The following is a 21945-nucleotide window of genomic DNA, read 5'->3' as shown; positions in this document are numbered from 1 at the left end:
ATTCCCGCCCCCCCCCCCCGCAAGGAAATCACCATGTCACTGATTTCAAGGAATAAAATGAATAAATCCAGGAGCATAATCTGTATGTCTCCTGTCTAAGGTCTCTTTCCCCAACACAAGCCTGAGCATACTGCTCTCCTGGTGAAAACCTTCCAGTGATTCTGATTGTGCAGGACTCTTGGTTGCAATTGACAGAAACTAATGGGGCCCTTAAAGGATTCCAAAGAGCCGAGAACAGGAACATACGTGCTTGCAGAAGGATCACTCTGATCGTAGATTGTGATTAGCATTAGGATGAAGGGGAAACAATCCAAAAACAGAGACCCGGCAGCCAGTAGGGATCTCAGTCTCTTTGCACTGACCTGACACCGAGCTCTTTACTCACTAGGCTGGTAGTAGGTTTAAAGGAAACCCCATGAAAATTGAGTTTTGGCCAATAGAGTGGGTGTACCTTCCCACCGTCCCTCACCCTCACCCCCATCTAGTTTTGGGGTACCACAGATTGGAAAGTAGTGGTTCCCATGTTAGGCGGTGGGGGTTGGGGATGGGCCATGTGAGTGTTCATTAACTGCCTCCTCCTCCCCCTTCGCTCCTGGGACACATGTGTCTGGTGTGAGAAGGGAGGCAAGTGTCCACAGAGGCCAGACCCTTGTGAGGCCAGAGTGGCCCACGCTCCGGTTGCTGCCATTTTCCTAACATCTGCCTGCTAATGTTCCCTGCTTGCTTAACGCACCCTCGCTTCCGTGTTCCCTGCTTGCAAGTTCTCTTCTTGGGTACGATTTAATACAAACTACTCAGCTTCCTAAAAACCAAAGCACCGTCTTGGCACACTTTGCATCCACACCGGGGCACGTGGTTCCCAGGCAGGTCCTCCTCTCCCAGGTCCGACTCCCCCCTGGACGTGCACTCCACATGCCGGGCAGACTTAGTGGGTGCCTGTGTGGCAGGAAGATAGGGTTCCCTGGTTACTGACTCTTGTACACTGAAGTTCTTCTTCCTGCCCAAGCTCTGTTCTAAAAGTCCTGGTCTCTGGACAGTGGCTGCCATGTCATGAGTCCTCTCCAGTTTTCAGTGGGGACCTCGTAAGCCTCATCCGAAGGGCTCACTTAGCCATAAACTCAAAGGGCTTTGCTTTGAGGACATGACTGACCTCAAAGTCTGGACCCTCTTAGACATTTCATTTGGTGCCACGAGTACCTACAGTTACTGCTACATCTGTGGTTCAACAAATTTGTCACATTAAGGATTCATATCCTTTCTCTTGGGGTGGGAATCGCCTCTCCCCAAAGCTACCTCATTCCCAGCACACTGTCATTTCTACCTTCTGAAAGCTCACGGCCCCAGTCCCCGTCCCAGCATGCAGGGCTGGGGACACAAGCAAGCTTGGGGAGCTGGCTGTCCTGTGCCTCAGCATGGCACACTGGCCTCTCCTCTCCCTGGTTGACTTCCCAGTTGTTAGTTTCTTTGGTTTTTAAGCAATTTGGAGTTTAAGATAAAGGCCTTAATGATAACTTTCTTTGCCTCTCCCTTCCTAGGTATTTGCATAGGAGTCAGAGGAGTTAATCCTGTGAGTAGAGTCTTAACATCTGCTTCTTTCCTTCCTTCTCTATCTGCCCCCTGGGGTTTCTAAAGCGCTGGCCGGTCCAAGCTTCTCTCTGCAACAGGGCGGAGGCCTTCTTTGCAAAGAAGTCTGGCTCTGGTTATGGGCAGCGAGTCCAGAGCACAGATGTGCACTAGCCTAAGTCTTAGCACCTGGTTGAGGCACCGGGGAGTCTCTGTGTCTGGCTCCCCAACTTCAAGTATGCAGGAAGTATCCCCTCCTTTATTCCCCATAACGACCTCAATTCACACTCCAGCCCCCACCTGGCCAACCGCTAGGGAAAGTTCACGGCAGTCATTTTTAGGTGCTCCCCTTCCCTCCTAGGGTATGGCCTAGAACCTGGAGATTTCCCCATACCTGATAGGCCAGGGACTTGCCTCTGGCCTTTGTCATATCACAGCCCTGGTCTCCTGAAGCCTCAGGGACACCAGTGGAGCTGAAAATGCTCCTCTTCCTCCCCAGGCCCGGGGCAGGAGAAAGGAGGGAAAGTGTCTTTTTCTTACCTTCTTTCCCACCCTCATCTTCTCCCCACTAGACATTGGGCAGAATCTCCTCATTGGGTTTAGATGTTCAAAACAGACTGTTTCTGCCATCATCTGGGCTGACACACATAGATTTACAAAGCCTGTGACCTGTTTAGAGCTAGAAATGAGCTAGAAAGGAAAACCGAGCTAGAAAGGAAAACTGTTGGCAGGACAAGGTGAAGTTCCAGAGCTGTCCTGCTGTGCTGGTGTAAGGCCGACAGGCAGGGCAAACATCGCCCACACAGTGGCAGCCCTGGACACAAAGAGAAGGGAACAGGTTGAGAGACTAGAAGCTCACAGATCTTAGAGCTCAGCTTAGTCAGAGAGAAAACCTAATGTGACTCCAGACGTTGACCCTGGAGAGGCTGGGAAGTGACACGGTGAAGAGACTGACTTATTAGTAACGTGGACACTCACATCACACCACCTTAGCTGCTGGCTGGGCAACTTAGTACAACTTCTAAGCCTCAGTTTTCCCAAAAGTAAAATGGGGTTAATACCTCCTACTCGTATGGTTGTTGAGGGCGTTTAGTAAAGTGATGAAAACAATGGCCATCACCCTGTGAGCATCCAATACATGTTAGCTGTTATTGCATAGTTGGCGCCAGTGGCTGAAATCTGTAATTTTGGAAGAGGAGCCGCGAGTCTAGAGTTAGCCCTGCGTGGAGCCCCTGCTCTAGAACAGGTGACCTTCCGGGCGCACTGCGGGACATCGAGGTGAGAGGTAGGTAGATGGATTTGTCTGGAATTTGAAAGTTTAGAATTGAAGGTAGATATTTGGGAGGCCTATGACCTCCAGGAGTAGTTGAAACTTTGGGTTATGAACAAGGTCCTCCAAGGACTGCGAAAAAAGGTAGAGGGCCAGGTCTGTTCACATTTCTGGTGACCCTTTGCAGCATGTTCCTCTGTGTGGTGGGAATGCGAATATCCCACTGAGGGTCTTCACTTCAGAGACACAGTCTTGTTGTCCACTGTGGTCCACCTCATTGAAATAAGGTTTTGTTGTCTGCAGTCTACTCTATAGGGCCGGCTCCTTTCCATTGGGAATTATGGGCTTTAGGAAATAAAATAAAAAACTTAGTTGACAGGCTTTTCAGAAACAAGTCTTGTCCGTCGTCTGCCTAGATGAGTGTTTCATGGAAAACCAAGGCAGAATCCCCAGTGTTTGGGGCTTGCCCAGTTCTTTCCCACTCAAATCATTAGAAATAAAAAACAAAGTCAATCTGAAGAATTTACTGGAGCAAAATCAGGAGTAGCTAGAAGTGAATGAGCTGAAACTGGAGGGAAATCCCTTTGTTCAATTCGTGTTTCAGTGAATGCTCAGCAGGCGGTTAAACCAGTTCATTAACAGAAAAGACATGTTCTTAAGCTGCTCTCAGCAGTAAATGCCTAGAAAAACATATTGTGACAACCGAAAAGTACATTCTAGAAGTCATATGCTCTAGATTCATGAAGCTGTAGTTTTTGTCATCAATGAAGAAACAGATCATTTACCCCCAAATATTTTCCCGTTTATTTAAAACCATTAACTAGAACTAATCTGGCTGCCGTGTGCCAGTCCTCATTCCTAGAAAAATGTGATTTTTCTTGCCCCTAGGGCGCTCAGAAACATTTGTATTTAGGAATGTTGAATGTTAGAGGTTCATTTTTTTTCTTACCATGACCACTTTTTAATCTAATCGACATATTAAAACCTTTTTCTCTGATTTTGAAATCTAAATTCAGACCTGGAAAGCAGTCTGCAAGTAGCATCCCGTCAGCCTTAGATGTGTTCTTTTTCTGAACTGTCTCTCCTCTGCTGTGTTCAATTGTCCTCTGCCGCCCAGGATCCCCCCAGGGCCGTGCGTGCTGTCAGGTTCTCCGTGACATTGTTAACTATGTAAGCGTCTGGCCGGTGCTGAGATGGCAGGTGGGAAAGGCCGGGGACTTGATCTCCTCCCGGCCAGGGTTCTCCGCTTTCACTAGTGCTGCTCCCATGGAACAGCTCAAGAATAAGCTCCTGTGTGAGCCCTCGGAGGCCGAGGAGTATTGTTGAATTCAGAAAGGCATCGCTTTCTCGTAGTGATCATTTGAATATTTTGACAATGAAGCTGAGCTACTCCGCTGCCTGGTTTGCCTACTTCATGTCACGTGCCCCCTTCCTAGGGAAGCAGAGGCGCGCCTCGCCTCCCTGAATGCATAAAGCAGTATTGTCTGTGGGGAGACGGGTGGGAGCAAAGGAAGAATCATCCAGAAGAATTTCACTCTCAGGTTTTCTAAAGCCCTTTAAAAAAATGTAATCCAGGCCTTTGGAGACCATGATAACTGTTGAGTATTTTCAGAGGAGAGACGGACCATGAAGCTGATTTGTGAAGTGTTTATACATGCAAAGTGAGGAATACACTTAAAACAAATTCTCTGGATGATTCAGACAACCTACTCACCTCCGCTTTTTTCCTGACTTGTGACAGGTTATTTTAAAGATTTACTTGTCTACAATGGCCTGCATTTTTCTGATTTTAACTAAAAAGGATGTTTTCATGCAAAATAAACAGCTTTTTTTTGATCAAATTAAGAGGCAACCAAGTGAAAAAATCAGTTAGGTGATCTCTAATTGGCTTTGTTTCATAATATATTTACCTTTGTACTGGGCAAGAAAATCCTGAAAAGCTTTTCACCTAAGAGGATCAACGGGTTGGAATAGTCTTAGTTGGAAGAAGCCAAGCTTTATAATTAATTGGTGAACAGAGATACCGGTTTTTAGATGCTCATCAGGGATCAGTAGTACAAAGCCGGCTGCAGCCTGGGCCCTGAAGACTTGGTAAAAACATGAATCCCAGGGCCCTAGTGACGCTGTGCCAGCCTGTGCCAAAGATTTCCCCGGCATTCTAACACATAGCCAGGTTTGCTGACCACCGAATTGTCTATTCAGTTAGGAGCCTTCAGCCCATTTGATAAATCTAGACGTTTATATAAACCTTTTGTTAGAAATGAATGCCTACTAGTTATTACTGACTTTTTCCAGTTCATCATTTGTTTCAGGTTTTGTTATTGCATAGATTTGCATGCCTGTTTTATGGTATTCTAATACCGTTGATTTAAAAAAAAATACTATTTCCTCTTAGTGCTATTTTGAATATTTTTATGTAAGCAATTGCATGAGTTTTTTTGTTTTTTCTTCTACTTGCAGAAAGCAGGGGAAGATTTCAGGGTTTTTTTAATCCAGTTGTAAGTAGGACAAAGGATATAATGGAAATACTTAAAGGTCTTCTTGGGCAAGATTATATGAAATACTGAAAATCTTCTAAGTTGCAACATTGTGAACTTTATGACACTGTTTAAATATATCAGATGACACACATGTTTTAAGGCTTTTGCCATGTGGTATTTCTGAGATATTTTAAAGTTAAGGGTGGTAGATCAATTGAGGCCTTGAGGGTTTTAAAGTTTAAAATTGATGGATCCTTTGTTAAAATGCATGGAAAACGTTAAAAAGCAGTAGAACATGTCCTCTGCATGTCATCAGTTGCGTGTGTGGTGTGGGCTCTCGGAGGGAGGCTCCCTTGGTGTGGGGGTGGGGGAATGTTTCCCCAGCTTCATTCACTGACGACCTGCGAGATCTCTCCTCACAGGTGTGACTCACACACTTCTGAGAGGACCTCACGACTGCCTGAACGCTGACACCCAGCAGGTATGCAAGTGACCGTCGATTTTAAACATTATTTCTGTGTGGGCATGTCTATTGATAACTGCTTGGAAACACATAGTAAAATTAGTCAAGGACATGCAGGAGTCTCAAGGGGTTTTAGTAGAGAATAAAAAGACATTTCCCTTTCAAATCACAAAAGTAATCTTAGGACAGAATTCTTGACTTTCTCTTTCATACACTCTGTATTTCAGGGAATCAGAGGATGCAATTAGCAACTTTTCACACCCACACCCTCTGTTGTCTGCCCCTCCCCCCCTACACACACACACACACACACACACACACACACACACACACACACACATTCCCCGTAGCACCTGCAGATCCATGGCATTTCTGCTGGTAACCCTGTCAGTTCCGAAGCTTTAGGGCTGCCCCATCTACATCCTAACTTGTGCATATAAGGGGATGTGTAAAGGTTGCCCTCCCCTTTGTGGAAGATGTTGACTGATAAGCCGGAGGAAGATGCTGGCCGCATCCCAGTAGTGCTAGGACTCCAGAATCATAATCATCGGTGCCTGTGGGTAAAGAACTTCAGTCTCTGAACCTCAGTCTCCTCATCTGTTAGATGGGGATGAAAGTGACTTTCTGCCTCTCTCACAGGACTGGCTGATGGAAATTATTAGACAAAATAGCATGAGAGGGCTTTATGAGCTCAACTGAATTATCCTTTTACTAAATATTATTTAGGTTCCCTTTGAAATATAATGTTCTTACTAAATAATATTTTGATTTATTGGCCAAGAAATTGAAATCCATTCCAACATGCCAGTATATCTACTAGCAGCCAAGAAAGGCACTAGCAGTTCTAATGAGGCGGGGCTCAGGGAATCTTGCCTTTGTATCTTCTGTTCCCGTGTGATTGACATTAGAAGACTGGGCATGATGACCAGTAGGATCCTGGAGTGTGTCTGCCCAGTAGTTGGTGGTGGGTCTGTGGGCTGAGGACAGGTAAGGGGCAGCTAACACACTGGGCAGGAGATACAGGCACAGAGTGGGATAAGCTCAGGCAGGACGGACCGTGCAGTCGCTAGGGGAGCAGGAAAGGAAGCCCAACTTGAAGCATCTCTATAGGCTACTGGGAAGGAGCAGCAAGCATGCGGCCACGGGAAATTGGGGCTTATTGTGAGCAGGGTGCCCGGCCTCCAGGGCGACTGGAGCACAGAACGGCACATTGAAGCCGCCTGCTATGGGCTGTGGGATGGACCACACATGTGGATTGGGAGACAGCTACTCAGAGAGTACGCATTCCTCCCATTGAACTGGGTATAATTGTAATGGTTTGTTAAACAAACAAAGGACCCAGAGCTGTGAATGGGGGAGAGAAAAGACGTAAGGTGAAAAGGAGGAGGCCCTTGCGCCAGTGTCCCGCATTTTAAGCTTTCTCCCCCATTTCCTGGGCATTCCTCTCCCCTTTCAGAGCAGCCAGAGCAGGAACTTGGAAAAGCGGCCTTGTCCCTCTAGTGTCATTTCCTTTGAAGATGGAAACCTGATGAAATGTTTACCATCTTCAAAAGAAAAAATGAAAAACGGGGGTCATCCTAAAGGATAAATATTTACATTTATATCCTAAATGTAAACCTTTTCATATTTGGAATTATTTCTGGATGAACAGTTTGCTTTGCATCATTTGAACGTACAGACGTGACATGGGAAGGCAAAGAGAAAACTGTCAGTGCAGCTTTGTGTCTAAGGAACAAGCCTGTGGGCTTCCGCAGGAGGCTAGAGCCTGGCCGGGCAGCAACTCCACTCTTCTTTCTTACTCTGTACAGAGTTGATAGGAAAGTGAGTTCTGGATGCTCATCCATTGAATAAGCTTGAGAAACCATAGTGTTTCTCAAGCTTATTCATTTAAAATTGCCAATTACATTTGTGTCCATTTGGGTAATCAGATTTGGTCTCAGGCTCATCTTGTCAAAAAAGACCATTTAGAGTTTCAGAACAGTACTTTTCACTGGGCTGTGCCCCGGGGTAAGGAGGGGGAGGAGCTGTTTTCTCGTGTAAAGCAATCTGTTGATGAACCGTCATCACTTTCCCTGCTCGCAGTTCCCAATAGAGTAACCCCAGATTCCTCTCCTGGTGTGCGGCCCCTTTGTGTTTGGGCACAGCCCCTTCTCCAGCCTCCCCTTCACGCTCACACCTGCCGTCCAGCCAGACTGAACCCCGGGATCCCTGCTGCCCTGTGCTGCTTTGTGTCTCTGTTTTTTTATGTTCTACTGTCTGCCCGAAATGCATGCCTCCCTTTTGTCCACCTGGTAAACTCCTAATGAGCCTAAGTACTGGTTTTAAAATTTAGAAAGTACAGATAGTCAAAAAGGAAAAACAAAGAGAAGGTATCTCTAACTCCACCCCCAGAGATACCTTGCTGACCACAGTTTTCTCTGCTCTTTCATGCCTTTTTATTGGTTTCGCAGTGGTTCTCAACCTTCCTAATGCCACGACCCTTTAATACAGTTCCTCATGTTGTGGTGACCCCCAATTTCATTGTTACAAATTGAACATAATTAAAGCATAGTGATTAATCACAAAAACAATATGTAATTATATATGTGTTTTCCGATGGTCTTAGGCGACCCGTGAAAGGGTTGTTCGACCCCCAAAGGGTCGCGACCCACAGGTTGAGAACCGTTGGTTTAGAGGCACTGTTGCTTTAGGATCAAACAGTCCACCCCTCGTGAGCACCCTTCCCAGATCTCATAGCTTTCAAGTTTCCTTCGAGGGATGTTTGACTCATGAATCTGGCTTCCCGTCACCGATGTAACTAGTCTGCTTTTCTTGTTTCTTTTCTCAGTTGCGCCTTTACCCTCACACACTTCCTGGGAAGGACCCAGGCTTTTCTTTCCCCCAGAATGCTAACCGTATTTGGACAATAGCCCTGCCTCTAATTAGGTAGTTTTGGTTCCTCAGTGCCCTGCTCTGAAAGTCCCAGGAAGAGAGAGCAGGGCTGTCAGCTATAGAAGCCTCCCCTAAAAGGGCCTGGAGGCCGGTGGCTGAGGGCTTGTTGGGGGCGGAGGGGGGTTATTTTCAGCTGTCACAAAGGAATAGTCCCCATCACTGACTTTAATGACTAGAAAATCTTCTCCTAATTCCCAAAGCTCTTGTCTGGGTTTGGGGACGGCTCTCTGTCCCTCACCCCCACCGTGCTACCCAGAGTTCATTTATGGTCTTCTTACAGCAGGGCCCGCTCCATTTCAGCAGCACCAGTCCCGGGCTCCACACGCGCTGCTCGGGCAGCACACACACCTAGCTTGCTTGTTTGTAGACATTTGATATTCCTTCCTAAATGTTTACATTGAAAAATACATTGTATGTGGTGGGGAGAGGAGGCCTGTGGAAGATTTAAGAATCTGTAAAAAGGCTCCTGCTCTCTCTCCCCGCCCCCTCCCCAAGCACGCCTGCTCAGATATTTTTTTTGCGTGGACTCGCCTAAGCTCCAAGGGCCCTTCTTTTGCTGTAACGTGTTTCTGGAGCCCATTTCTTCTACAGCTCACTTCTACCTTTGTAACTTTCTAAATAAACTTTCTGATAATTGGGAAAAAAAAGAATCTGTAAACATGCTTCCCTCCTTCCTGCTGGGTGGATTATGTTGAACTGAACAACCCATCCTGTGGAAGCACTCGGCCTGTCCGGGGATGCCCAGCTGTGCAGACCCTGTGCAGACGGCCTGCCTCACCCTCTGCAGGAGGGAAGGCTGCGTGCTTACAGACCTCTTCCAGTAAAGCACGCTTGCGGTGAAGGTCCTGACTCAGGCATCCTTTCGCCTTGGTAGTGGGGCTTCTCTTCGTCTGCTGGGGCTCTTTGAGGCTCATTTCCTGGGCTTCTGCCTCTTCCATTGCTTCTTAGGGCTTCCTTCATTCCAGCTGAGATAGTTCTGTTGGCATTGTCTGCCTGCTTCTACCTCTGTCCTTCCCACCGTCCTCACCTTGACTATTAAATAGGTTAGGCATTATTTTCAATCCGCTCAACATCTTATAACAAAGAAAGGCTCCCACCTGTAAAAAGTCAACCTTCAGAAGAGTGGGCAACCAAACAGGGATTTTGAGCTTCCAGGGTCTTGTTGTATACTATCGCCAGTTAGAAATGACGTTGGAACATCTTATTACGTTGTTGTTTTTTTAATGCAAACTTAATTCTCATTTTGCTTATTTTTATCACCATTGACTTGTCACTACACCGTCCTACCCAAGAGGAACTGGGGAATTTGGAGGCAGAAGTCCTCTGTCCTTGGAGTCTCTGAGAATAACATGTCCCCACAAGCCCACTTCCACCCTGCTCCACAGTGCAGAGCAGATATCCTCAGGGCGGATCGGTCTAGCTGCAGCCTGCCACAAAGAAAACAAACCCCTCCTCACCCCCAGGACAACCCACTTTACCAAACCACTCTGGGTTGATCATGTGAGCTTACTCACAGGGTCTGAGGCCACCCATGGAGAGCTCAGTAATGTATAAAGTCACTTATAGAAACAAGATTCACAATGGTCCTGCTCCCCAGAATCCAGAGAGGGTCAGAGTGTCATTTGCTCTATGTGGCCAGAAGAGCATCTCAGCTCCTCCTTCCTGCTGTAGGTCTCCTTGTTGGCCTGGATCATAGGCACCATTAAGCTCAACATATCAGAAACTGAACTTGGAACTCCAGTGCTTTGCTGGATTTTTCTTCTGGTGCTCATCCTTCCTTTCCTTGTCTGACAATCCTGTCACCTCTTTTCGCTAGCCTAACCTAAGTCCTATCTAACTATTCTGTTTACAAAGTGTCCTTTCAACCTGCTTTCTCTTCCTTTTTGGGCCACGGTTATCTCTTCTGAGAGGTGGCAGAAGCCAAAGTGGTTTCCCTACCCCTGGTCCCACCACTCCAGTATATCTTACACAGCCCTGCTGTAGTTACTGTTAAAAAGTAGAATCTGACAAGTCTGTTGCTTAGAATGGATTCCTGTTGCCCGGCCCCCTGGTCGTCAGTATTGGCTCATCCTTGCCCCTTGTGATTTGGCTCCTTTGTCTTCTGGTTCTTTGAGGCTTAGAGTTCTGAGCTTAGGCCTTTCCTGTTGCTTCTCATTCCCATTGAGACAGTGTTTTGTTGGCATTCTCTTCTATCTCTTCTCTCCCCACCTGCCTCACTCCACCTCCACATAAATTCAGAGTTAGTGGCTAGCCTTGACTAAATAGGCTATTCATCTACTAACATATTACAACAAAAAGCCTACCTTCTCCTAGTGGGATGGAGCCATATATCACTGTCCCTTTGTGATGGGTCTTTCCCTCTCTCTCCAGCCTGCTTTTTTGTATTTGTTTTGTGTCACTTTTTCTTCTGCTTTCTGGTGATCCTCTGTTGCCTACTGATTTTGAGGGTGGAACCACTAAAAGCCATGGAAGCTTTGTATGTTTAGACAGGGCTTGTCAATGAGGGCTCTGCTTTAGGTGATGTAGGTAAACCCTGGGACTGTCATCTGTCCTTGATGTTAGCTCTTTCCTCTTGGGCTTCCCCAGAGAAGACTCCTTCAGGCGCCTGCCATGGAGGGCGAGGTCCTCGTTGCCAGTGTCCTGTTAGCTAAATGGGGGAGGTATACAAACTCCACTTAATCATTCCGTTTCAGCCTTGCACCCCCATCCCGTGCCCTCCCTTGGGGCTGAGGCTTCACTACCAGACTTCCATGCCTTTCACTCTACTTTCATGCCCACTTTCACCCCCACTTCCAGAGGTACCTAGTGCCCAAATTTCCGAGACTTACGATGGCTTCTGAGGGTAAGTCAGGTTGCTTCATGGCTTTCCATGACCTGCTCAGCTGCATACTTTTATTCTGTTGGCCATCTTGACTCACAGATGTTACTCACACTGCTTGTAAGTGGAAGGTACTCTGTGCTTTTTCAGTTTTCCAAGTTTAATGCATACATCTGATGTTCTGAAGCTGTGCTGTAATCAACAAGACAGCTTCCTTATTAATTTTCTCTCTGAATAGTAGATAAATAATTCATTTCAGCTCTTGCTTATTTTAGGCCTCATTTCTAAGGAAATAAGAGCGTAGCCCTGGGTTAGTTAACCAAATTAAGTCGCTCAAGGTTGCAGGCTGTGGAGGGACGCAGGTGGTAAAGTGTGGGGCAGTGTCCACCAGGGCAAAATAGAGGGGTGGAGTCGGTAAGTGTTCCCACCAACAAGCACAAATGAGGGCATGTTGTTTCAACGATAGGAGGGTCAGTGTCCCCCAGGTGGTTGAATAAATAATTCTGGAGGGAACATAGAAGGGCCTTTGGTGAAGGCAGGGCTCGCCAAACCCGTTTTTCTCTTTCTAATTTCTCTGTGGTTTTAGTGATCTCATTTTATGTTCACCACAACCACTGGCGTCTCACCTGGATGATTACTGTCACTTCCTCAGTGATCTCCCAGTTTCACTCTCTCACCACGTGGAAAAGGAGCTCATTCCTTTGCTGGGGAGTGACCAGGAAGAGGAAGAGTTTGCCAGGTGGACAAGGAGTGGCAGGGCATTCCTGGATGGGGCATAGTGTGGAAAGCAGAGAAGCATGAGAGAATGGGCACATTGAGGAAATAGCAAGTGGGTTGATCTTCGGCCTTGGTTGCCTTAGGGCCACTGTGGGAGAGAGGTCTGCAGACAGCAGGGCCATAGGCCTTATGGATCCAGCTTAAGGGCTCATCCCAGGCAAGAGCCTTCTTCCAAATGATGTGTCAGCTCAGGTGTTAGTGGATTTTAATGATAATGTCTTAGTTCTTTATTGGAGAATAATATATAAAAAATATTTTTAAAGATGCTGACAAATGAACCCTATGATTTTGAGGGAAGGTGGACCTATCTTACATGATAAGATCTGTTAGATTATCACTTCTACCCATGTTTGATAGGACATTTGTACAACTGGTTTACTGCTTGAATATCAAAAGAATATTATTATAGAAACTTTTTTTTAAACCTCACCTGAGGACATGCTATTATTGATTCTAGAGAGAGAAAGGGGGAGAGAGAGAGAGAGAGAGAGAGAGAGAGAGAGAGGAACATCGATGTGAGAGAGGAACATTGATCGGCTGCCTCTCAACTTGCCTAACCAGCCTGGCCAGGAAAGAATCTTTATTATTAACCTAATAAAATGCAGTGATTGAGGCACAAAATATGTGTCCCATGGTTTAGGAAATAGTATCAGTGTCTTTGTGAAGAGTCAAACTGAATTGATAGCACAAAGAGGGCTGGTCTCTTTTTCCATCTAAGTCAATGCTTCTTGTTTAAAAAAAAAACAGAAGCTTATTAGAGGCCCTTTTTTAAATTGGCCTGAACACATTGATATAAAACAATCCTGGTTTGGGGAGTATGAAAGAGAGAAACGTTTGGAGTAGAACTTTCTTATCTACAAGGAATGGTTGGTGAATGGTGTAAAAAAAAAAAAAAAAAAAAAAAAGCTTAGACTATTCAAGTTGGAAGACTAAAAATGGCAATTCAGTTTCCTCTCAGAAACAGGCCTTGCATTGTGTCAGTGGGGACAATGGAAATAGAAGCCAGAAGTCACGGTTTATTTTGAGGTTGTTGTAAAACATTTGTCCCCCATTGGATGACTGGGGACGCCCCGGAGCTACAGTTGTGCTCTGACCTCTCCCTCTGCCGTATACCATGAGCCCTCAGGGAACACAGGCCTTCCTTGCTATTGCCATATATATATATGTTTTTATTCCAATCTGATCCTCTCTCATCCCTAAAATAATCAGCATGAACAGAATGAAGCAGATGGCACAAGCCTTCTTTGGCATACTGGCAGATCTGTATCACTCCGTATTTTTAGAATCAAGGGGTTGGAAATTATGTCCTGAGATGTTTTGGAGGAAGACTTACTATCTTTCTATGGTGACAGGTGTTGAAATATTACCATACTGAAGACTCACAGGCAATCTGTGCGTTGAGTCTCAGAACAGACTAATTATGGTCAAGACCCTCCCTTTGTCGTTCTCTGTCAGGATTGTTGGACGTTTGCCAGGTAATAGAAAGATACTCACAAGTCTGTTTTAAGGATGTGACCATAAAGCGCATCAGGTTTCAACCAAAGACTGGAATCAGCAACAGCCAGAGAGCTCTGGTCAAGTATGTGGTGATGGGATATGTTGTGTTATCTTCACGGTTTATTTTTTAAAAATAGCTGAGCTTTGATCCTTGGCCACAGTGAATTTATAGTCTGTTGGGAAAGATTATTTTTATAGACGTTTGTGATTATATCATGAAAACCGTGCAAATATTTATATTTGAAGGTCCATATTTAATGAAATACACAGCTACAGTGAATGAAATAACTATTTGTGAATTTGAATTCAACCTCAAAAAATAATTTCCTGAAGAAATTAAAGAATGTTTACTATCATATAATTAATCCAGTTCAACATCTGAGGACTAACTTTTCACTTAGCGCGGGACTAGGTGTATTTAACAAACAGATCTAAAACTCAGAAAGATAAACTTCTTGGGAATGAAATAAGTTAAATAAGGATAAAAACGTTTAACTGGCTTAACGTTTTTTAGTTCTTGGGGAGGAAGTTCAATGGGGGAGAGAGTTGGAGGAAATGTGCCTCACTTTTAAATAAAATGTGGCCATGTCTGAAACTCCTGATTATGTACTTACCATCTTTGAAGGCCCAAGAGAAATGCAGGTAATGATGTCCATGACTGTTGGACTTCTGAATCTAGGGAAGTGGCTGGAGATTGGATCTGGGAAAACTTGATTAATGCCAAAGGGCAGACACCTTTTTATTTTTAATTGAAGAAAAAATTTTCATTTGTATTCTTGATATGTTGGTAAGCAGTCAGTCAACCTTGCTATCTTTTGCGAAACAAAAGAATGCAGGCTAATTTTTACTTGCACCCTCATATGTCCTTTCTATATGTGTAGACATATGTGTTATTCAGACTACCAGCCCCCCAAGTAGGAATAATGAATGGTGAATTATACGTAGGGAGAGAACATGGCTTTTTCCCATTATATCCATAGCTGGGTGGTTAGAACCATGCGCCAGCTGATGGTTTCTTCACAGATCCCATAGATTTGTACAGTGTGTTCCTAGACCACAGCGTGCTTGCAGAGCCATCTTGTTTTAGTTGGCTGTTCCCAGCAGCCCATGCATCAGGGGGCTATCACAAATGAGGGACCTGAAACTCAGGACACAGCTAACAAGTGGCTTAGCTGGAATCTGAATGGGGAATCTCCCTGCTGTATTTGTAAAATACGTAACTAGATCTACATGAACTCCTCCTTTGCTTCAGGGGAACACCGGAGGGTCATCTCTTTGACGGTGAAGCTAAGAGCCAGCCTGTGCTGCCCAGTCCATCGGCCGTCAGCCACACATGGCTCCTTAACTAAACATTTCCGTTTCTCAGTGTCACATTTTGAGTGTTCAGTAGTCATCACATATGTGACTTTCCCATCATCACAGAGAGTTCTATTGGACATGCTGGGCATCTTTCATAAAGCTAGAGTTGGGGAGAAGCTGAAGAAAGTGTGTATATGCAGGGGATTGGTAGGCAAGAGAATTATGAAATCCTCACCCCAAACCAGCTCCTTCTGGGTGACTAGTGCTACTTTGGGTTCAGCTAAGATGAACTTCACACTTCATATTGTGTGCACATTTTAATCTTTTTGACAGACTTGGGAAGAACCCAGAGCAGTTTCGAGTGAATGAGTTGAGCATATTTCAGCTCTCTGCCTTTTATAGCTTGGCCAGTGTGAGCCAGACTTAGGCTGGAAAAGTAGACGCATCATGAGACCTGGCAGCAAGAACTCGGCCACACAGGGTAGGATTCCTGGAAGGAATTACTTTGTGGCCAGGGTTGTTGGGGACGCCTCAAAGCAGGGCCTCAGGCATGAACTGGGTTACTGTGAGGGAACAGGGAGTTGGGGAGATGGATTTGGACAGGGGTTCAGTGCAAGTCACCACACTGAGTCGCAGAGGAGCAAGGTGTGTACGAGCTGCCCTCAGAAAGAAGATTTGGTGCCAAGATGCCGGCTTTGGCTCAGTGCCGAAGCTCTGATTCAGAGTGTGCGTGTCAGTCCTGAGGGTTCCCAGCAGGTGTGGCGGGGTGGGAGGGTGTCAGCCGGGTGCCGGCTCCTGTGAACTCGGTCCAGACACTAAACATCTGAGCTAGTGGATGAGGAACACAGGAGTTTGCCGCGATTTTGGCCACTAGAAAAGGAACGTATGTTTTGCCTGTGAACATGTGCTGGGGGCTGATCTAGTTAAAGAAGCTCGAACTGTTACAATAAAGTTTCATCTAGCTAGACTCTAGCTTTCTGATCAGAAAGTAACTGAAAAGGTAAAGATGAACTTTCTATAATACAGAGCAACTCTAAAGACTTGGCAATAAATGAATGGCTGCAGGACACAGACTCCTAGAAGACCTGCAGTGATTGGTCAATTGGCTATGAGTGCTCTGCTTACTTGACAAAGTACAGAAAGTGCAGGCCTGTGTACAAAAGTTCCTCTGGTGTTTAATGCCAGCATATAGCTCTCTAATTGGCACTTGAGAGGTTAGCGTCTCCCCTCTGCTCCCCGCCTCCCCGCCCACCCCCTCCCCAGAATTACTCTCCAGGACTCTGGGTAGCCAGAGTTGTACTATGTTGTTTGTGGCACTGTCTCAGGCTCTTGGGCTCCTCAGATGATGACCAGTTGGTAGGAAAAGAAGAGCCTGGTTTTGGTGCTTTGCTTGGGTTGGAAGGGTGGTAATCATTTGGGTTCTCCTGGAAGTGGCTGACCAACGGGGTGAGGCTGGGGAAGGAGGAAAGGCCCCCGTAAACAAAAGGGGGAGAGACTAGTAGAAACAGCTTATAAGAGGATGGTGTCTACACATTTCAGTGCAGCCCAAGCTTTCCCCCAAACCATCCTCAGTGTTGTTTCCTGGGAACAATGTGTCCCCGCTCCAGAGGCTCACCAGTGACTTGAACTCGCTGTATTCACATCTTGTTTCCATCCGAGAGTCGAGTCCTTTTGCACGGTAACCTTATAAGCAAATGAACTTGGATGCATACAAATGATTTCGTCTCATCCCCTAGAAGTTTAAACAGGTGTGATCAACAACATATGCTATGCTGACAGTGAGGGGAGAGGAATAGAGCCCACAGTTTGAATAAGCAGGGATGACTTTGTTTCTGTACCAGTAAAACACTCCAACACCATTTTTTTTCAATTGGTCAGCTGAGCCTCACACTCACCAGAAATCATGGTTGGAAGTACAGTGGGGCCTTGACTTACGAGTGTCCCGACTAACGAGTTTTTTGAGATACCAGTTGTCTCTCAGCTGATTTTTTGCATTGAGTTGATAGAGTAATTTGAGTTAACAAGCTCCTTAACGAGCTCGGTCTCGGAACGAATTAAACTTGTAAGTCAAGGCCCCACTGTAGATAATACCGAGTCTATAGAAAGAGCCATCTCCCTCACAAAGGAAAGTGCTTCACCCACCAGCAAGGGCATCGTGCTGCATCAGTAGTTGATTCTGAACTGGTGGGGTTGGGGGGGAGTGGGGAAGCATTGTTTTCCAATAGCTAATGCAAGAAAACGGTTTCTCTTCTCTCCACAGACAGTCTGCAGATTACCTTTCTACTCGTGGAAACTCATCTGTGCCCAGACTCTCTCCTCTGAGCCTGAGACTGCACACACGCTAGGCTGTGGGACAGCAGGAAGCAGAGCTAGTGGCTCCCGAGACCCAGGTCTGAGTAGAACCAAGCCCAGGACGCCGCCTTTGTCCTGGCCTGGAGTTCGGGGGGAGGGGGGGGGGGGCTCTGCTCATGGGCTCAGGACCAACCTTTCTTTTGTGCTTCACTGGTACAGCATTTGGTCAGCGCATCTGAAAAGGAAGGTGTGAGAAGCAAAACCCATGGCTGCCTACCTTTGCCAGGTCTGTGGCCAGACGTTCCTCACCCTGGAGAAGTTCACTATCCACAGTTTCACTCACTCCAAGGAGCGGCCTTTCAAGTGCTTGCACCCAGAGTGTGGCAAAGCTTTTGTTTCCAGATATAAACTAATGAGGTGAGAGGCTTTAGACAAGGTATGTGCTTTTACTTATGCCTTTACATGGCTTTGCCAGTCCTCAGACCAACACTGCACGGGAAAGGGACGCAGAATGTGGCGCACTTCAGCCTTGAAGCCGTGTCTCTGGTGTGACTGGAGTTTCATGTGACAGTTTTGCTGTGCCCTGTCATTCTTTCAACAAGTGTGTCTTGTGCTCCTCCAGTAATAGGCCCCATCTGAGAACAGAAAGATTAGTCGACTGGGGCTGGGAAGAGTGTCGTGCACACAGACTCCTTGAATTAAAATGCAGCCTGAGCGCTCTGACAGCTGTGCAGGTGGAGGATGTTCTCCCCTCCTGGGGTGAGCTGGAAGGCTTCTCAGGAAGGTGCAATCCTCACCTGTGGCCTGAAGAACAAACAGGAGGTGGACAGCGAGGAGGTTCTGGGACAGCCCTAAGCCTTGGCCTTAAAGCTCCCAGAACCTCCCCAGAGGGTGGGGTTGGAGGAGGAAAGGGTGAGGCTCTCAATAGAGGCAAGGAAGCAGCTGCCAGCAGGACTGTCCACTGTTGGAGAGGATTTGCTTTATTCTAATGAGTCTAAGCGGTGAAGAGCATGATTTGGTTAGGACACTGGAATGATGGCTCTGGTAGCTATTTGGAGAATAGAAAAGAGGCAAGTAGACGGATTTGAAATCTGTTGTAATAGTCCAGGTGTGGCATATAGAGGGCTTGTCCAGGTCCGGACAGTGAGGGTGTAGAGGAGGGAACACCTCCGAGTGTAAGGTTTTGGAGAAGTTTCTCCACTCGGGTCTAAAAGCCACCCTAAGCTCTGGAAATGTGTGGGGTATACAGATGGTGAGTGTGTGCACTAATCAGATTTTCAAAGGTACCCATGATATCGCAAAGGATAGAAACCACTGTTTCAGCAGATGCCATAAAAAAAAGTACATTTAGTCTAAGTTATTTCTTAGGGACTTCCAGGAGGAAATTGGATATCGGAGATGTAGCGTCTGCCTCCAAAGGATCCTTATATCATAGAGAAGACAATATACATGGCAGTCTGGTTAACAGTGACTGCTGTGCGCACGGCTCCCTCAGAGCAATGCAGGTAGCATGCACACAGACCCATGCTGCTTCTGATACCTGGTTAAGGGACATACATGTGCCGTTAATCTTCATGAAACGAACTTGAAAGCTTCAACTTTCAGACTACTTGCATTTGAGTACATAGGTGATGGTCAGAATTTAGCAAGAGAGGATTTACATCTGGGTGGTATAAACAAGGACCACATTATTAGTAAATCTTGGAAGAGTTAAAAAAAAAAAGATATGAATGATGTTCCTGGCCCTTAAGAATACAGCTGTTATAGATCATGTAATATAATAAGCTGATTTTAAAAATGAGGTTATAAATGCTTAAGTTTTAAAAAATTCAGATGTGCTCAGTACCTAGGCCACTCTCTAGTTGCCGTACATGTGAGTACTGAGTGCCTTACTGTGTGCGCCTATTTTGTTGCAAAGGCTTCCTGTTTTGCAACAGGCTTCTCGTGTGTCCACAGTCAGGATCCCCGCTTGAGCGCAAAAGCAGCGCCCGCTCAGCTAGCCACCAGGAGGGCACTGTCACCGTGGGGACAGCGGCGCTCACAGCTTATGGGAATGACAGGAACTAGGTGGGATGACTGTGGTCAGCTGCGCTGAAGGGATGTCTTGGCCACATTTAGGAGGTGGTAGTTCTGAACAAGGGCAGCTGCTTGTTCAGTGCCGGGTGAGGTGAGGGGGAGAAGGGAAGCAGTGTCCTTTGTGCAAGAACCGCCTGCCCGGCCACCGCCACAGCCACCCCACGCCTTGCCTCCGGCCTGAGTAATGGCTGAGAAAGGAACAGAGACGTGGTGGACAGCAGAGTATCTTAGCGTTTGCTTTTGCGCCTCTCTCTCTTCTCTTTTCTCTTTCTCTTTCTCTTTCTCTTTCTCTTTCTCTTTCTCTTTCTCTCTCTCCCTCTCTCTCTCTCTCTCTCTCTCTCCTCTCTTTATTTCTCTTTCTCTTTCTCTCTCTCCCTCTCTCTCTCTCTCTCTCTCTCTCTCTCTCTCTCTCTCTCTCTTTTTCTCTCTTTTAATGGCAGCATTCCATCCCATTTCCCTCGGTTACAACATACGCTCCATTTTATAAGCAGAGGTTGAGGGAGAAAATGACTGACTTGCTTCACCAGAAAAGAGGACATGGGTCCCAATACAGCAAACACTGAAAGCAGTGAGAGGGAGAGAGCCACAGAGAGGTGATCGCGAGGCAGGGGAAACCCGTTAGAGCAGCATTCCCTGAGGAGTCCTAAGGCTGCTGACATGGCCCAGGTGCCACCCCACCGTGGCGCTCTGACTAGGGGACAGACAAGTATGGTTTCATGGGTTGTGAGGTACGAAGAGAGGTTGAGGGAAGGAAGCAAGTTGTTAAAGTAATTTCAGCCATAAGATGATTATGTCCTGGGCTGAGTCTGTTGCATGAGTAAGCGAGGGATACTTTAAAAGGGGAAGACAGGATGCCAGGCAGAGGAGAGAGTGAGAAATTCAGGGGAACAGAAGCTGGTGAAATGGGAACGGTGGTGTCATATGCCTTTACATGGCTTGATGTGAACCCAGAGCAGTTATCCCTGGCTGATACATGAAACCTAATCAGACAGAAAAAAAGCAGAGAGGTGCAAGAATGGAAGATCCAGGACAGAGCCTTGGGGTCCAAGTCACTAGTTTTGGACCAAATAGAAAATTGCTTCAGTGCCAAGTTTGTCAGCCAGTCCCCTCTCCCATCTATGTCTGCTGCTATATCTGTGGATATCTTGTATAAGGACGTGGCTATTTTCTAGAGGTAGCAGACTCAAAAAACCCTTTCTGCAACCTGCAAATGTTTTTAAATACATCTGGAAATTGCAGACATCAGCATCATTTCAGGACTCTCAACCCCCTGTTGCACTGGCTCCTGTAATCAGCACTGTTCATACCTGCCTTTGTTACCTGTATCCCTTTGTTTGCTGAGCCCTTATGTCCTGGAGGGAAGGTGCAACTTTTCTTTCTAGCCCCTGCACAGAGCAGGCTACTGTTCTTAAGGGAGACGGGAAGAGGACTTGAGGTTTTTGCTTTTTTATATTTAAGAAAATGACAATTAGATTCTGATCAGCTTTAAGATTTTGAACTGGCTTCCAGTCTTCCTGCTAGTAGGGACCACCACCGGTTTCTCAACAGCTACTGTAGGCCCCTTACAGGTTCTCCTCCTACGGAAGGGTCAGGAGTGCACAATGTAGGGTAGAAGGTTGGGTACACTTCTGACTTACACTGTGTTGTTTTTTAAAGAAATTCTATCTTTTTCCATAGAATGAGTTGTTAGAAATTCCAAAATCAACAAGCTCAATTGCATTGAAATTGTCAGTAGGACAAGCTTTAGCTCCTGAAGGCAAAACACCTGAGAGAGTTAACTGTCAAAGGGAGCTGAAGCAGCCTGGGCTGTGTTTGCAGCCACCAGCTGTTTATGGTGCTGTCTTGTAAGAAACACTAACATACAGGACTTGCTGTTTTGTATGACACAGTTATTAAAATGAACCTTTTTAAAGATGACAAACTCAGGGTTCCCTTATAGCAGTGGTTCTCAACCTGTGGGTCGCGACCCCTTTGGCGGTCGAACGACCCTTTCACAGGGGTCGCCTAAGACCATCCTGCATATCAGATATTTACATTATGATTCATAACAGTAGCAACATTACAGTTATGAAGAAGCAACGAAAATAATTTTATGGTTGGGTCACAACATGAGGAACTGTATTTAAAGGGCCAGAAGGTTGAGAACCACTGCCTTATAGCATTTAAGTTTTCAGATTTTAGGAATTCAGTCGAACTATGATAGAAATGGAATTGTGGTTTTCCAAACCTAACTTGTGCTTTAGAAATACAAATATAAACTAGCTGTTTTGAAATTCCAGGTTGACCAGGATGACTGTGGCTTCCCCTGAAGCTCAGTTAAAGAAACACTTGTAACTGCTGCTAGGAGTAGCACCATGATCTTCTAGAGAAAGCCCTTGTGAATGAATGTTGCCAGTGAAATCACCAGTGACCTTCAGGAACTTGGTTGAAGGGCTTTACCCAGGACCTTGAGGAAGTGGAGACAGGGGCCGCACACAGC

General features: G+C 46.1%; 1 protein-coding gene across 9 annotated transcripts in view; it reads left to right on the top strand.

The window, feature by feature from the left end:
* The window catches only part of PLAGL1 (pleiomorphic adenoma gene-like 1), a 50755-nt gene that overhangs the window by 25412 nt on the left and 3398 nt on the right, over positions 1-21945 (top strand). For 4 of the 9 annotated variants that reach the window (XM_014533909.1, XM_014533902.1, XM_014533908.1 and 1 more), the window contains 4 exons: positions 1536-1567; positions 5736-5794; positions 17359-17488; positions 17610-17807. In XM_014533909.1, the coding sequence (XP_014389395.1) occupies positions 17656-17807 (152 nt within the window). In that variant the 5' untranslated portion in view covers positions 1536-1567; positions 5736-5794; positions 17359-17488; positions 17610-17655. Of the gene's footprint in view, positions 1-1535; positions 1568-2708; positions 2849-2873; positions 5795-17358; positions 17489-17609; positions 17808-21945 lie in introns of those variants that run through there. The other 5 variants (XM_014533906.1, XM_014533904.1, XM_014533905.1 and 2 more) reach the window with 4 other exon arrangements.

Source organism: Myotis brandtii, unplaced genomic scaffold (genome assembly GCF_000412655.1).
Source record: "Myotis brandtii unplaced genomic scaffold, ASM41265v1 scaffold123, whole genome shotgun sequence".
NCBI lineage: Eukaryota > Metazoa > Chordata > Mammalia > Chiroptera > Vespertilionidae > Myotis > Myotis brandtii.
This window is presented reverse-complemented; position numbering and strand designations above follow the sequence as displayed.